This window comes from Aedes albopictus, chromosome 1, assembly GCF_035046485.1.
Source record: "Aedes albopictus strain Foshan chromosome 1, AalbF5, whole genome shotgun sequence".
NCBI lineage: Eukaryota > Metazoa > Arthropoda > Insecta > Diptera > Culicidae > Aedes > Aedes albopictus.
This window is the reverse complement of record NC_085136.1, coordinates 274,384,442-274,401,855: the sequence shown is the minus strand read 5'-3', so window position 1 is coordinate 274,401,855 and position 17,414 is coordinate 274,384,442. Positions and strand designations below refer to the sequence as shown.

The 17,414-nt window shown below is 43.1% G+C and overlaps 1 protein-coding gene across 2 annotated transcripts; it reads right to left on the bottom strand.

Moving 5' to 3' along the window:
• Positions 1-14,770: 14,770 nt before the first annotated feature.
• On the bottom strand, positions 14,771-17,059 carry LOC109398221 (uncharacterized protein B0303.4). Of its 2 annotated transcripts, none has more exons than XM_019670546.3 (5): positions 16,954-17,059; positions 16,822-16,882; positions 16,241-16,635; positions 15,546-16,080; positions 14,771-15,474 (listed from the first exon to the last, which is right to left on the bottom strand). In XM_019670546.3, exons 3-5 carry the CDS (start codon positions 16,449-16,451, stop codon positions 14,994-14,996), a joined length of 1,227 nt encoding a protein of 408 aa, XP_019526091.2. In that variant the 5' UTR covers positions 16,452-16,635; positions 16,822-16,882; positions 16,954-17,059; the 3' UTR covers positions 14,771-14,993. The 2 variants fall into 2 exon arrangements, with proteins under 2 accessions (XP_019526091.2, XP_019526092.2); XM_019670547.3 differs by having other exon boundaries at positions 16,949-17,018.
• Between the last annotated feature and the right edge of the window lie 355 nt (positions 17,060-17,414).

Below are 17,414 nucleotides of genomic sequence, written 5' to 3'. Positions count from 1 at the left end.
AAAATTTGGTGCAGGACGTGGTGTGATTTGAATGGGCGGTTGTAATCAGCTGAAAACAGTAATTTTTTTCTGTTAGTGCAGGCGTGATATTCACATATAATTAAGTTCAGCGTTGTTTTAAATGTACGAAATGTATTTTCATGCTTGTGCGTCTTGTAAATTTAACAAAGAACATTAATCGCATTGAACAAATGTGTAAACGATCGTTTCTCAAATGCACGATAATTCGTACGACGAATTGAAAGCAGATTGAAAGGCAAGCTGAATTTCGCAAACCTGTAACCGTGACGCCCCACCAAAGGCGGCGGCTTCAAGAACTAACGCTTTCTTCAGGGGGTTGGCAGAGATAGCAATTAAAAAAGTAATTTTACGGAATCGTGTGGTGTGCTCGATTGGTAGCCGATTTGCAGTGGTGGAAAGCATCATGCGCTTGACGTGTTTTTTGGTTCGCATCAAACACAATCTTTGCTCACGTGCTCGCGAACCCAAAAAGAGAGAACGGTTCACGATTTTCCGAATCGACGAACCAACACAAAACAAATGTCGAACGAGCAGAATCGCAGTTGGTTCGCCAGAAGGATCACAATGTAGAGCACTTGGTTTGTTGCCATTTTTTGTACACTTAAAGGTAATTAGTTGGGTGTTTTATGATTATACTGGTCAGGTACCATACCAATAAATGATATAGACGAAAAAGTTTACCAACATTTGATTTCATTACAAAAATATCGGCCGCGAACCTCTAAAATAAAAAAGCATCGCACTTGCAAAAGATGCGATGCACTCGTTGGCGTTCGTGTCGTACGATCGTGAGCCACAGGCGTGCGAACACAATCGCACAGCAGAGGTTTGCGATGCGATGGCATTTTTTTGTAGCGCGTAAGCTCACGTTCGCGATCCATTTCCACCACTGCCGATTTGATAGTTCGATAGCAGCAGACTAGCATTTAATGACCTGCTGTAGTGGTGCATATAGTGCTGAATTAATGCCATTTCAGCTGCTTATTGGTTACCTGGGTGTGATTACTGGCCATGTTACTGGTAGTAATTTGCTCGGCAGTTTTTTTTTCTTTTTAGGTCCGAGGCTCATATAATTAGGGTGGTCCAACTTTATATGAAAAAAAAACTAAGACTTAAAAAAGCTCATGGGATTCCTTCAGAATTTGTTGACAAAAGGACCCATAAGTTCCAATAAAGTTTTGTTTCAATTCTATCAAGTCTAAGCATTTTTTACCCTTCTTACACCCATAAGAAGGGTATAAATACCGCTTGGAAAACCGACTTTCGATCCGAGGCCCGCAGGGCCGAGTCACATATACCAATCAACTCAGCTCGACGAATTGAGCAAATGTCTGTATGTGCGTGTGTGTGTGTATGTGTGTGTGTGTATGTATGTTACAAAAAAATGTCACTCACGGTTCTCAGCCGTCTGTTGACCGATTTGAGTTCTCTTGGAAGCAAATGAAAGCTACTACATCCTAGTAGAACGCTATTGAATTTTATTTTGATTGGACGTTCGGTTACCGAGATATCTTTCAAAGAGTGCTAGGGAGTAGTACAACTTAATTATTTTAGATATTTTTGACAAAGTGTATCACCATAAATTTCTCAGCCGTCTATCAACCGATTTGGGTTCTTAAGGCCCCAAACGAAAGCTACTACATCCTAGTAGAACGCTATTGAATTTTTTTTTTTTTTGATTGGACGTTCGGTTACCGCGATATCTTTCAAAGAGTGCTAGGGAGTAGTACAACTTAATTATTTTAGATATTTTTGACAAAGTGTATCACCATAAATTTCTCAGCCGTCTATCAACCGATTTAGGTTCTTAAGGCCCCAAACGAAAGCTACTACATCCTAGTAGAACGCTATTGAATTTTTTTTTGATTGGACGTTCGGTTACCGAGATATCTTTCAAAGAGTGCTAGGGAGTAGTACAACTTAATTATTTTAGATATTTTTGACAAAGTGTATCACCATAAATTTCTCAGCCGTCTATCAACCGAATCGGGTTCTTAAGGCTCGAAACGAAAGCTACTGCACCCTAGAAGAACGCTTTTGAATTTCATTCCGATTGGACATTTTGTAACCGAGATATCTTTCGGGGAGTACTTTGGAGTAATACAACTTTACTTTTTAAGAGGTCTTTGACAAAATGCTTCATAATAAATGAATCAGCCGTGTGTCAATCGATTTGAGTTCTCTCAGCATCAAATGAAAGCTACAGCATCCAAGTAGTATGCTATTAAATTTCATGCCGTTTGGACATTTTGTTTCCGAGATATCTTTCCACGAGTACTAAGGAGTAATGAAATTTACGCTTTTGAGAGATTTTTGATAAAATGTATCATAATACATTTCTCAGCCGTCTGTCAACAGATTTTTTATGATCATATTTGGTTACACAAGTTAGTTATACATGAAAATGCAATTGCATCAAATACATAAAAGCTACTATCTCTTTGTAATATTTGAGCTAAATAAACAGTAGCAAAAATATCACGGAATGTATGTAAGAAAAGCCTTTTTACCCTTCTTACACCCATAAGAAGGGTATAAATACCGCTTGGAAAACCGACTTTCGATCCGAGGCCCGCAGGGCCGAGTCACATATACCAATCAACTCAGCTCGACGAATTGAGCAAATGTCTGTATGTGCGTGTGTGTGTATGTGTGTGTGTGTATGTATGTTACAAAAAAATGTCACTCACGGTTCTCAGCCGTCTGTTGACCGATTTGAGTTCTCTTGGAAGCAAATGAAAGCTACTACATCCTAGTAGAACGCTATTGAATTTTATTTTGATTGGACGTTCGGTTACCGAGATATCTTTCAAAGAGTGCTGGGGAGTAGTACAACTTGATTATTTTAGATATTTTTGACAAAGTGTATCACCATGAATTTCTCAGCCGTCTATCAACCGATTCGAGTTCTTAAAGCCCGAAACGAAAGCTACTGCATCCTAGAAGAACGCTTTTGAATTTCATTCCGATTGGACATTTTGTAACCGAGATATCTTTCGGGGAGTACTTTGGAGTAATACAACTTAACTTTTTAAGAGGTCTTTGACAAAATGCTTCATAATAAATGAATCAGCCGTGTATCAATCGATTTGAGTTCTCTCAGCACCAAATGAAAGCTACAGCATCCTAGTGATATGCTATTAAATTTCATGCCGTTTGGACATTTTGTTTCCGAGATATCTTTCCAGGAGTACTAAGGAGTAATAAAATTTACGCTTTTGAGACAAAAAAATCTGGTAGTTGAGCCCATGGTCGATGATTCTATTATGGAAAGCAATCAACTACAATATTTTCTAGAATGACCAAAAATCAAAATCATACATACGAATAATACAACAATAATTTTAATAAGTGTAAGAAGGGTTCTGTTCACCATAGGTGGATTAATTCAGGTTTTTTATGAAACATCCATCAATTTGTGCTGATAGGGCACAAAGTTGTACCGGATTCTAGCAAAAAATTGCTTAAAAATCAACAATTCGTTTTGCTGGTTTTTGCTTTGCTGGATGCGTTTAGTGTGTAAGTTTCATGTTCGAAAGTAGAGCACTCAAGTAAATTTACTATTTTTTGTAAATTTTAAATTACAAACTGATCAAGTATTTAGTATGAGGAAAACATTACTTCTCCTTACGGAATAATATGTAGAACGGACTATTTTTCCGCACAGAAAAACTACAGCTCTTCTTGATTTACAAGGGAGGCATTACCAGTGTAAAACTTTTTTCCTTACTTGCCTGCACAAGTAATTTTGAAGCGAAACCACTATTTGGCCATTACATGCCCTATCTTTTTGCACAGTATGTAATAGAAACTAGCCATATGGGGAAAAACGATCAAATGTATACAGAAAAGAAAAGTTTTAAATGTTTGGACCTAGGAGATGCTGTAATTGACCCTAGCATTTTTTTATTTGATGGTAGGTAAATATATGCCAACATCTTTATTGAATACCGTAAAGTGACCCGACGTATGCGAAAAAAGTTATACCCTTAACAAAGTGTGGCGTAATATAGAGATTTCCTAATTGATGATATTACTTTGCATGCGTAGGTAAACAATAAGAATTTTTAGCCTATGTCGCCAAAGCTCACGAGCAGATCCACCTTTCCTCGGAAACTGTGCATAGTATATAAATAATTGTCCGGAATAAACGCGGCGCTGATATTGCTTTTGACGACCATCACCTTCTTATCGACGAGATCCGGCTACGCGTTGTTTGGACCCAGTCGCAGGGGGGAAGACTCGGATGACGATTCCACACAAGCCGATCAGAAGATCCAGCTGTGTAGAGATCATTCGTTGACGAGCTTGGCACCCGAGAAGCGGATATTCCGGATGGTGGCAGTGTAGAAGAGCAGAATCTGCCCATAACTGCATAACAGTCACATTCGACAAAAGTAGGCATTGTACAAAATGGAGTTTAAAGTTTGCAACATGCGCTAGTATGGAGACGATACGAAATTTCAAAAATTTGTCAATAATTTAAAATTCATCCTTTTGCAATGAAATTTTCTACAGCTCTTCTTGTATGCTGGACGAATACGTAAAAAAATAATCAGACCAAAATATGATTGATATTACGCTTTGACACCAGTGTGTATTTCCAGTGTGACTGTTATGCGGTTACATTCATAAATTTTAGCCAATGAGACAAAACGACTTGGTATTTGTTTCACATTTTGCAGAACAAACTTAAAAAGTTCATTTGGGTGGATGAAAGTACTGATGATTGGGAGATGATCCCCGGTATTAACTCAATATTGGCAAAAAATGCAAATGTTACAGTTATGCAGTTATGGGCAGAGAATGCCTTTATTGAAACCAGCGATAATAGCCAGGGTGAGCTGCGCACTCAGCGAAAATATTGGATCACTGATGAAACCTGACGGAAGAATGAGGTGCACAGAGAAGCAAAGGCCGTGATAGAGCGAACAAAACCAGAGCAGCCAATTACGATAGCCGTCAGCAGTATTTGGGTCTAGAAAAGGAAGTCAAACGCTGCTGCAGGCGGGACAATCGAGCGTGACTGGGTGGACTCCCTAGCTGACAAAGGGGAGAAAGTCACCACAACTGGCAATATCCGCATCCAATCTCACGGCGTCTTAGTCAAGCAAGGATGAATTCGAGAATGCTACTGAAAGACGCTACTGGACACCAACTGACCAGCTAAAACGTTGGTTTGAGTACTTCCAACAACTTCTTAAGGACAGACTTGTTAGAATCCCAAAATGGCCGTCACAATGGCCGACTTTGGCACCTGCTACTCACGATTTTGAGCGCATAAATCTCTTCTTAAACAAAACCAGCGCACCTGAGCTTATTATTTATATCTTATTACAAGTGATCAAGAACAGAATAATGAAATGCACTATTGCTTGAAGCATGCTTCTTGAGATTTGTGCGTCTGAAGTTTTGATGCACTGTTGAAGCGGGATTTCAAGACGTTTGTCCTTAAAGTTTCGACGTCCGATCAACCAAAAACATCTCCGCATGAACCGCGTAGGGTACGGCACATCACTCGCGTCAATTCTGAGGCACCATCACTGCAGGAGATTGAAACATCCATCTGAAGCATGAATGAAGTCCAACAAAGCTCCCGGGGTCGATCGCATATCAGCAGAGTTGCTCAGAGCTGACTCTATGCTATTCGCGCAAATGTTGCTTCAACTATTCTGTAATATCTGGGACATCGCGACTTTTCCGGTCAACTGTATGCAGGGCGTTAAGGACAAACGTCATAAAATCCCGCTTCAACATTGCATCGAAACTTTAGACGCACAAATCTCAAGAAGCAAGCTTCAAACAACAACGTATTTCATTATTCTGTTCTTGCTCACTTGTAATTAGCTTAAAATCAAAAGCTCAGCTGCACTGGTTTTGTTTACGAAGAGATTTGTGCCCTCGAAATCATGAGTAGGTGCCAAAGTCGGCCATTGTGGCGGCCATTTTGGGATTCTAACAAGTCTGTCCTTAAAGTGAAGGTTTCCAATAAAGGTTTGACTGTGTGCGACAGCTGGCGTGGCATCATGTTACTGTGTATTGCTCTCAAAGTTCTGGGCAAACTTATCCTAAACCGGATACAGGACCAGGCAGGATTCCGTGCTGGAAGATCTCAAGTGGACCATATTGACACGCTCCGTCTCATCCTGGAGCAGGTTAACGAATTCCAAGAGTCCCTCTATTTGGTATGTATTGACTAAGAAGGAAGCTTTTGAGCATCTAAACTACGAAAATCTGTGAGGCGTTCTGAGACGCAAGCGAGTTCCGGATAAAATCATCAACCTCATCCAAACGTAGTACGAGGCATAACGGAGCTTTGCCCGACCCCATCCGGGTAGTCGCATGTGAGAGGCAAGGATGTATACTATCACCGCTTCTGTTTCTCCTTGCACCGAATCGTGGGCTACTTAGTAGCCCATCAGTTTTGCACACCGTCCATCGTTGCTTTAATCAGTCTAGTCAGTTTCCCAGGACCGCTGTTTTCGTCCATAATTCTCCAAAGCTCTGCGCGGTCGATATTGTCGTATACCGCTTTGAAGTCGATGAACAGGTGATGGTTGGGACCTGGTATACACGGCATTTCTGGAGGATTTGCCGCACGGTGAAGATCTGGTCCGTTGTCGACCGGCCGTCGATGAAGCCGGCTTGATTACTTCCCACGAACTCATTTGTTTTAGGTGACAGACGACGGAAGATGATCTGGGATAGCACTTTGTAGGCAGCATTCAAAATAGTGATCGCCCTGAAGTTCTCACATTCCAAATGGTCGCCTTTCTTGTGAATGGGGCAGATTACCCCTTCCTTCCACTCCACCGGTAGCTGTTCGGTTTCCCAGATCCTGACTATCAGCCGGTGCAAGCAGGTGGCCAACTTTTCTGAGCCCATCTTGATGAGTTCAGCTGCGACACCATCTTTGTTGGTTTTGAGCTGGTGAATGGCATCCTTAACTTCCCTCAGCGTGGGAGTTGGTTCATTTCCGTCATTCCGCTGCACTGGTGTCGTCGCTTCCTCCGTTGCCGTGGTCTCACGTGCCTACGTTCTCCACGCCATTCAGGTGCCGATCGAAGTGCTGCTTCCATCTTTCGATCACCTCACGTCCGTCCTCAAGAGGCCTCCGTCTTTATCCCTGCATATTTCGGCTCGTGGCACGAAGTCGTTGCAGGATGCGTTGAGCTTCTGGTAGAACTTCCGTGTCTCTTGGGAACGGCACACTGCACTTCTTCCAGGCGACGCTTTTTCTCCCGAAAGAGGCGGGTCTGCGGTTTCCGCTTCTGTTTGTAACGTTCCACGTTCTGTCGGGTCCCTTGCTGCAGCATTACCGCCCTCGCTGCGTTCTTCTCCTCCAAAACCATTCTGCACTCTTCGTCGAACCATTCGTTCCGTCGATTCTGTTCCACGTACTCGATGGTGCTTTCGGCTGCGTCGTTGATGGCCGCTTTCACTGTACTCCAGCAGTCCTCTAGAGTGGCCTCATCGAACTCGCTTTCGTCCGGCAACGCGGCCTCGAGATTCTGCGCGTATTCTGAGGCGATATCCGGTTGTTTCAGTCGCTCTAGAGGTTGTACCGTGGCGGTCGCCGGTACCGTACATTGTTGATGACGGAGAGTTTTGGGCGCAGTTTGACCATCACTAGGTAGTGGATGGAGTCGATAATGTCGGAGAAGTGCCGTTCGTCAATCAGAACGTGGTCGATTTGCGATTCCGTCTTCTGTGGTGATCTCCAGGTGTAACGATAAGGGAGGCTGTGTTGGAAAAAGGTGCTTCGTATAGCCATACTTTTGGAGGCGGCGAAATCAATGAGTCGTAGGCCGTTTTCGTTCGTCTGCAGGTGGGCGCTGAACTTACCAATCGTCGGTCTGAATTCTTCCTCCTGGCCTACCTGAGCGTTTAAATCTCATATGATGATCTTGACGTCGTGGCTTGGGCAGCGATCGTACTCGCGTCTTTTTCATCTTCAGTGCTTCCGGAGTGAGGACTGTGCACGTTTATTACGCTGATGTTAAAGAATCGGCCCTTGATCCTCAACATGCACATTCTTTCGTCGATCGGCCACCAACCAATCACGCGCATCTGCATGTCGCCCATCACTACAAAAGCTGTTCCCAGCTCACGTGTCTTGCCGCAACTTTGGTACATGGTATGATTACCTCCAAACGATCACCGGTCCGCGCTACGATCACCGATCGTCGGTGCTACGATCAGTCTTCCCAAAAACACGAGCCGCGTTGAGCCTGAGCTCACACGCTAAAACTGCTCAGCACTAAAATGTGTAAGACCTACTCATAAGTGCATAATTTCCAGACCACACAAAAATGAGTGACAGTTACACATTCTCAAAAAACAGCTCGTACACTCGTCTAGATGCGAAATGTTGATTTGTTTTTGTTTTCCAAGGTCACTAGTAAACCGAGCTAGATTGGCGTACGAAAATTTTTGCGAATTTAACGATTTTGCGGACACTGGAGCTGATTTTGTAAATGTGCAAGGGTTACACATTTTTGGTGTAGTCTGGAAATTATGCACTTTAGTGCTGAGCGGCGTTAGCGTGCAATTTTGCAAGTGCGCGTTCATCCCGAGCGTGCATTCTCTCTCATGTTCGTGTTTGTCGAGAGCATCGAGCAGGCAAGGAAAAAATGAACACGGCGCTGGGCTTAGGCTCGAGCTCAAGCGCAAAACTCAGGCTCAAGCCTAGTGTTTAAGCTGTGTGTGCGAGCCTACTAGCCAGCTTGTGTTTGTCATTCTTCGGCAGGCGGTGCGCGGTGGCAAAGCTAGGTGGGTTGCCGTTGCCTGCGTGACACCGGTGTGCGGTTTCTCAAGTGATCGAGAACAATGTTTTCTATTTTGACGTAGGACTACGTCTCTCTTTTCTATACCGGGTGTCATTCTAAATTTTCAGAAATCAGCCGCGTTACGTTTAAAGTGGAGATTTTGAGCGTTAATAGCTCAGCCATTTCTTGTTGAATTTTCAAAATTTTGGCACCAATCGATTGCAAATCTTTACACCAATTATGTCCAATAATAATATTTGCTGTTTTTCAATAACAAACTATTGAAAAATTGGGAAAAGTGAACCCATGTTTATTCCAGCCAATCACGATCGAGCACATTTTGGAGCACATTTTGGATGCTCCCGTCGAATATAAAAGCTACTGCTTCTTCGCATCTTCCCTCATTTGCCTTTGTCGTCTCGAGGTGAACGCATCGAACGAGAGCTGCCCACTTTCTTCGTTTGCGTTTTCGCTCATTATTCTTTGACGGCCGTGTTGGCTCGGCGTCGGTGGTTGTCGGCAAGGGTGCTGTTGCACATTCGCCTTCTAACCGTCTAACGCGGCAGACGAAGGAAAGAATACGTTTCATCGATTGCTCGGCGGTGGTGGCAGAGGCAGCAAAATCCACAGAAAGATCAGCGACATACGAATTTGCGAGTTGCGTCGCTGTCCTCGGGGCTCGGTCCTTTCGCCGATTGATTGGCGGTGGCGCATTGATGATAGCATCAGGAACATCCAGGGCAACAAGCGGCGGGCCAATTTTCGACGGCGTTCAGCATTCAGCACGGAGGAATCCAACACGCATTGCGTGGCATGATAAATTCATGTCATTTTTTGTCTAAAATCTTTCAATATTCAATCGGTTCTTTTCAGGACCATAGAAAAGTATTCAACAAGTTTTGTGAATCAGATAATTATTTCATTCCATCATGGATCGGTAAAAGTGTGGTGCAACCGAAAAGTGAAAGATTGAATGCTTGGTGGCCCCGCAAGAATGATGATGCCGGCCACTAATGGTTCCATCCGGAATTTATCAACCCTATCCGAACCATTTTTCGTGAAACATCGAAAAATTATAACGTTGTTCGAGTTAAAATGATCTTAACCTTACAATATTTTGATTACTTTATTCGTTAAATGGAAATTTTCTCATTTCTCGGTTGATTAATCGTTTCAAGCGTCTGGTGCATGCGGGGCGGGCCATGCAAATAAAATATACTGAAAAGCCAGCCGAATGGGAGGAGCTTCATCTGCTAATCTAGGGCATAAAAGCTGCTCCCTCTGATTTCTTTAGTCATTTTCGTTGGATCAGTCAAGCAGGGTGGATGTCACCTCCACACCAGAGCACTACCCATCGGCGACTCTCGGCTATCGTGCTGATAGCGTCATGAATCTTATCCACGGCAGAAAGCGGCCTACCAATTTTCGGTGGCATCCTGCAGGATTAGCACGGAGAAAACCAACACGCATTGCGTGGCAAGGCGGTTTCATGCCATTTTCTTCCTGAAATCGTTACTTTATCAAACGGTCCTTATCAGGATCACCAAAAAATGATTCTCCAAGAGTTGTAAATCAGATAATTTTACTCCATCAATCGAGAAAAGTGTGGTTCACCCGAAAAATGAATGATTGAATTCCGGCCACTAATGGTTCCACCCAGAATTCAGCAACGCATTACCCTATCAGAACTATTTTCCGTAAAACATTGTTTAACTCTAACAATTTTCGAATTAAAATGATCTAAATCATCCAATATTTTGTTTACTTTAACGCTTAATGATTTTTTTTTTCCATTTCTGGGTTGATTAATCGTTTGAAGCGTCTGAAGCAGGCGGGGCGGGCCATGCAAATGAAATATTCTGGAAAGCCAGCCGAATGGGAGGAGCTGCATCTGCTAATCTAGGGGTATAAAAGCTGTTCCCTCTGATTTCTTTCTGGATTCCGCCAGACTGAAAAAATGTCGAATGTCGGGTTAAAGTCGGGTCAATTTTTATCGAATGTTGGGCCACTGTTGGACCAACATCGATCAACTATTGGGTCTATGTTAGGTTTGGTGGCTAAAATCAAAATAGGTGAATGATAGGTTGATGTCTGGTTTGACGTCATCAACTATGGTAAAAGCTTTAAACCTACAACACCACAAATTTATGCTTCCTAGCTGGGGCTCAATTGAATGATGTGCCTTGACTGAGGCTGGAGCTGAAAATTAGTAAAAGCTCGAGATCAGTCTTACCCAACCAATCACAATCAAGCATAGTTCTGTGAGGCGACACGACGAAACTTATATAAGTGGTGCACACACTCATTTCGATCATTTCATCGGCACACACAGCAGCGGACGGACAGCACCGAGCGGCAGCAAGATCCCAAAAAAGATCCGCTTCAACGGATGAGCAAGCGGGTGGCACCGCCCTCTGTCCAATGAAGCCTCGATTCTTTTCGGATCAATCGGTGGTGGCGGCATGGGTGGCAATGAATTATACCAAAATGGTTCTTTTAAGGGCCCCAAAGCTTCCGAAAGAGTTATTTGGAGCATTATTCAATTATTTCTAAAAATTCAACTAATTCTAATTTTTATAGTTTAGTTTATCGATAAAGTTTAATTTTTATACTAAATATACACCGCTGTATATTTGGTATTTGAAATTCCAAATTTACTGTCAATGTCATTCCAATCGAGTAGGATACCTGTCAAATGCGCTTTAAGGTTGAAGGATTCGTCATTGACATAATCGTCATCATTGAAAGTTCGAAAGCAGTTTTCTCATTCTAAACTGAAATTTCTGCAGTGAAAATAAGTTTACTGTACTCCAATCTTCAGCCGCAATACAGTGAATACATTTTCACTGCGGAAATTTCAGCTTTGTACGAGAAAACTGCTTTCGAATTTTCAATGATGACGATTATTTCAATGACGAATCCTTCAACTTTAAAGGCATTGCTCGGCAGCATCATCGTCATGATACGGGAATCATCATTACCAGCAACAATCGCCAGATTTCGAGTCTTTAGCATATAGTGATTTTACTCTGGCCGTTATTTTTGCTGAATAGATACACGTTTACTTCATCTGTGAGCCCCAAATTCTTTATTATGCGTTAAAAATTAGTCCTACGTCAACATTGCGGTTATGTCTCAGACATTACACACTCCTAGTTTTTTAGTGACTAAATTTGATATGCCGCAGTTGATTCCTGGATTTGTTGCTAATGCTCTTTAGCCGCATGGTTTTCACGCTGCCGCCGATTACCATGCCGACACATTACCATGCTTACAATATCATCACCATGATCTTATCTAAATACACCAGTACATGGACACAATATTCCTTACAGATCCCCGATTTAAAAATATAGTATGTATACTAAGGTGGCCCACACTTATATAAAAAAACAAAAATTTCGAAAAATGCCAAGTCTTACCTCCTAAATCAGTTGTTTTGGACTCCCAGAAGCTACGTTCAAAATTTGAGCAAAATCGGTTGAGCCTGAGGGGGCGCTCAAAACGCTTGAAGTTTGTATGGGAAAACTTGGCCAAATGTATGCAGAAATTTTAAGTTTTCGAATTTTGCCGCTTGGTAGCGCTGTAAGCGTTCAATAATCAATCTTTTTGGTATTATTGTAGGTGACTATATGTCAAACAACTTTGTCGAAGATCGCAAAGTGATCCAACGTCTGTGAAAAAAGTTATACCCTAGGTAAAGTGAGGATAAACTTAATTGTTGTTTTTCCAATACATGTAAAGGAATAATACCAATAATGAAATCTCAATACTTTGCCTCACTTTGCCTAGGGTATAACTTTTTTCACAGCCGTCGGATCACTTCGCGGTCTTCGACAAAGTTCTTTGGCATATAGTCACCTACAACAATACCAATGGGTTTGATTATTGAACGCTTACAGCGCCACCTAGCGGCAAAATTCGAAAACTTAAAATTTCTGCATACATTTGGCCAAGTTTTCCCATACAAACTTCAAGCGTTTTGAGCGCCCCCTTAGGCTCAACCGATTTTGCTCAAATTTTGAACGTAGCTTCTGAGAGTCCAAAACAACTGATTTAGGAGGTAAGACTTGGCATTTTTCGAAATTTTTGTTTTTCATATAAGTGTGGGCCACCCTAATGTATACCCATTTTGTTATTGATAACTAAGTTGCTCGTCGACTATTCGTTAGGATCGTTAGGATCCGTATGGCTCAATTTGAGATTATTCTGATTATTGTTGGTAATAGCCGGAACTCTTTTTTTAACGTATCTGCTGGAACAATGCCTGCTTCTCAGCCAGTTCAATGAGGCTGAATTCCCACGCCTTCATAGCTGTGGCTAAATGTCCCCCTAATTAATTAACTTATCCTTCTGTAACTCGCGCGGCTTGCCACCACTGTTAGGTGAGTGCAAAAAGCGAGATTTTTTCAATGTGTTGTACAAAATACAACACCGCGATCGCATGAGGGTTAAGCTCTTAAATCATATCTATATGAATATCACACCCATCCAAGATTTGTGCAAGTATTCATGCTATATGCTATGCTATGCTATCTATATGAATATCACATCCCAAGTGTTTGCGTATGCAACAGAAAAATATATAAGATCTTCGATCGCAGTGTCATACAGTGGTGACCAGATTTTGTAAATCCCCGTTTTTGTCTACTCCCGGTTTTGCTGGCTTTTTTATCCGATTTTACCGTGAAGACATAAAAATTTGCACTCATGTTTTGCATGTTGGTGATTTCAGAGACCCCTCCTCCCCCCGTCGACTTTTGATCACACAAACACTTGAAAATTTATTGAATTAAGCGTATACTTTGGCTAGTCCCCTGTCCCTCCCCTCTTATCTAGAAGTTTACGTGCTTTATGAACGCCCCTCCCCCACGGTTATTTTGGAACGCTAAGAAGGACCGAAATGTTCCGTAAGTGTAGAATTAGCCTAAGTTAAAATACACGTAAATAATAATTCAAAAAAAAAAACGAAATGTTCCCGAGTTGATGCGACAAATTGTAATTTTTCTAAAACAACTCTAGTACGTGCTATCGACAGCGACCTTCAGCACTACAAATGTTGCTTATAAAAATTTAATTCGGTAGCTTTTTTTGACCCAACTGAAGAACTTACAATATTTTAACCCAGCCGCCCTTTGGAGGTCTAAAATACGTCATGGCGACCAGCAATGTGTTTATTAAATATAAAAAAAAAACAACCCATACTTAATCGAAGTGGATCACCGGTGAATCACGCCATCAACAACTGTGACGACAGCTACTGCAAATGTGGCATTGAACCGTTAGAACATTTCTCAGCTTCTTGACCGCAGTGCAAAACCGAAACGAGTGCGAAGCTGCAAACACCGATGTTTTCAGCGCGGTTGTGAGCGCCGCTGCGAGCTTGAGCTCGAGTGCATGTTCATCCCGACGTGTGCATGCATGAACTCGAATCTAATGTTCAGCATGAGCAGAGTGTGAGCACGGCTACACATCCGCGCGGGGCTGCACCTTGAAGACTGGCTACGATTCTGAACCCGCGGTCCTTCAGTAGATCGGAGAATATGCGGGTGCTCCCGATGAAGTTTGAGAGACTGCAGTTCCACGTACCGAGCTTCCAATCGCAAGTCACTTTTCGTCGCTGTGCTCGTCGCCATTCTTCTCTTGTTGATTTTTCGGTGCTAGTCTTTTTTACGGCTGGCTCGCAGGCCTGACACCTACCCACTAACCCAGGGAGCTGGGTTTACCTTCCCGGATACTACGAGATGTAAATGTTTCTGCTGAATTTTCGCGAGGGTTACTGAAAAGTTGTTATTAGAAGACACACTTGCTAATTGACAAATTGAGCGATGAATTTATGAAAAAAAAAATCGCTTTCTGGTAGGATTCGAATCCACGACTCCGTACTCGCTAGACCGGTGTTTTAACCAACTACGCCACAGAACAGGTAAAGACTCTTTTCAAAATTGTCAGGAAAGTTCGGCAAAGAAAATACTCGGATGTTTTAAGGGAGTTCATTGCATGTGTCTCTATTTAATGCAGCAATAGATACAAAACGATCACTGTTTTGGGATTATGTACACGCCGGGCCATCATATTCCGGACTAACAACTCACTATGAGATAATTTATTATAACCAACGAAAAATAAATGTTTCCGTCCAGAAGTTTTCTCACCTGGACCTTAGATTAACTTACCGCAAATGAAAATCGATCACAACTAATTCTAGTTCGCACTGTTGCTATCGGTCAGGATGATCGTCGGCATCATGATCAGGAATATGGTAGTGGTCACAATCAACCCGATGGTCGAGTTCAGATTGAACAAATGCCCGTAGTGGAACCGACAGTACCAACAGTAGGCAATCGCCACCGAAAACAACAGCGTCCCGATGTAGATGAAATAGGTCCCGTAACGGGCGGAGTTATCATGTCCGGTGCCTCCTCCGGCAACGCCCACTCCGGTGCCGTATTCACCACCAACACCGCCGCCGTCGGTTGCTCCGTTGTCTCCCAGCGCTGAACCAGCGGTGCCGTCTCCCGCTGGTCCTCCCATCTGCGGTTTAGGATTGTGGATCAGACAGTGCACGACACAGTTGTCGAACAATCCGCACGCCGCTAGGGTCTTGCTATCGGGTTGCAGCACGTGCCCGTTGAACACCAGTCGGACCAACTTCTTGGCAGCCAGTTCGATTGAGAAGTTACGCCTGGAAGAAGGAATATCTTTTTTAGCATTTAGGAGTCCAGTTGAGAAAACACATCCCCCGCTGACACTTACTTTTTGAAATCTCCAATTCCCTCGTTGAGGTTTCCCTCCACCAGTTTGGAATCGTCGTTCAGATACTTCAACTTGATCCTGATCTGCTTCGACGGGGGCTGCTCCCTTGGTTTGGCCGTTTCGCTACCCGCCGAATTCAATCCATCCGAACCCTCCTTCGGCGCCCCCGTAGTCTGCCCTCCGGTACGGTTTCGTAAACCGTCAGCATGTTCGCTGGACGTCGACGCCGGCACATCGTCCAAGTCGCGATCCATTTGTCGTATGATTTCCTCGGGACCTAAGTCCACCTCATCCAAGCTGCTGCGTCCACCACGACCGCTGCCGACGCCACTAGCACCGCCGCTGACAACAGCCGATGTGCTGGGATAGGTTGTTTCGGAATCGCTGATATCGAGACCGGTGGCCGATTCGGATGCCTCCGTTAGGATGGATTGTGTGATGTTGTCGATCGACGAGGCAATGCTATCGTTGTCCAGGTCCAACTCTTCCGTTTCCGTAACGTTGGAGATGTTGGATTGTTGTGATGAGCTTCGAACTGGAAAGAAAAGAATACAAGTTTAGGGGCGTTTTCTTTTGAAATGCTTAGAACGCATTGTCGATCATAACATCCGTGATGTTCATCTGGCCAACGTGCCTCGTTATGTGAACCATCAGCTGCTGCTAAAATTCCACTGCTTTATCATCAGTATACTTACGAATATTGATGGTAACCGGTTGTTGAGTGATTCGGTTCAGCCGTCTCAGGTTGTTTTCGATGACTAGAACGGCGGCCTGCGAGGTGGGACGATCCTCCCGGACATACGTCGAACGCCACGCAAAATACACCACAATCAGTGCCAAGAATCCAAACGTCCAACTGTGGAGAAATTCTTCCGATTCGTCGTAAATTGGCAACATATTAAACATTGACCCCTAGGTGGATTTCGGGACCCGGCGTTGAACGTTTCCACCAGTTCAGGCTGAGAATTCCACAACGAACGTCCAACGATGCTGCGAGAGGCCTCCCCCACAAGCAAGGATGTCTTGTTGTAAGAGACGGAACTACTGGTCGATGATATCCTTGTCGTGAGTGTCACTTTGTGTGACCATTCTATGGGAAGATTAGAAAAACGCAATCAGCATAGCACTTACAGATAGCGCAATGATAGTGTTGTGAAAAGATTGCAACAACTTCAAGTCGTCGTCATTGCGCTAATCGCCCATGGCCTTAGATGGTGGTAGCCTTTTGGAGGGGAAGTCAAAAATAAGCAATTTTTAAAACTAAAAACAAACTTACATAATCCTGTTATTGGTGCACTAAACATAAACAGCAACAATCCCGCGGTCCTCTAGAATGCCTACAATCGAGAAACAGAACGATTTACGTCCGGAAATGTACGAAAAATCCAAATAATAAAGTTCACTTTACGCTCCTCTGCAACAACAGCACGCAAATGGGGAAAACAAAATTTTCTGACTTGATTTTCGTCTCTTTTGTCTGACGTATCCTCGCGCATCAGCAGATGACGGTGGACCACGCACACACCCTCACACTCTGAAAGGCGAAGGGCGAACGCAAAACGAAGGCAAGTTGTTACGAATATGCTGACCAAAAGGGAGGATCGCAAAGATGCCACAGTTGACTAGTCGTGGTCTGTCGTGGTAACCGCGAGCGAGGGAGTGTTCATTAGAGTGGGTCTGCAAACTCGGAGAAAATTAGGTTTTTAAATTTGGAAAAATGTATTGATTTTTTGATTTTATACCCAAGTAACCACAAGCATTATATCATTACACTAATTCAACCGTATTTTAGTATATGTAATGCAAAGCAACTATTATTCAACAGGTCTAAAGAAATAAAGCATTTCCCTACATTTCGAATGCTTTGTA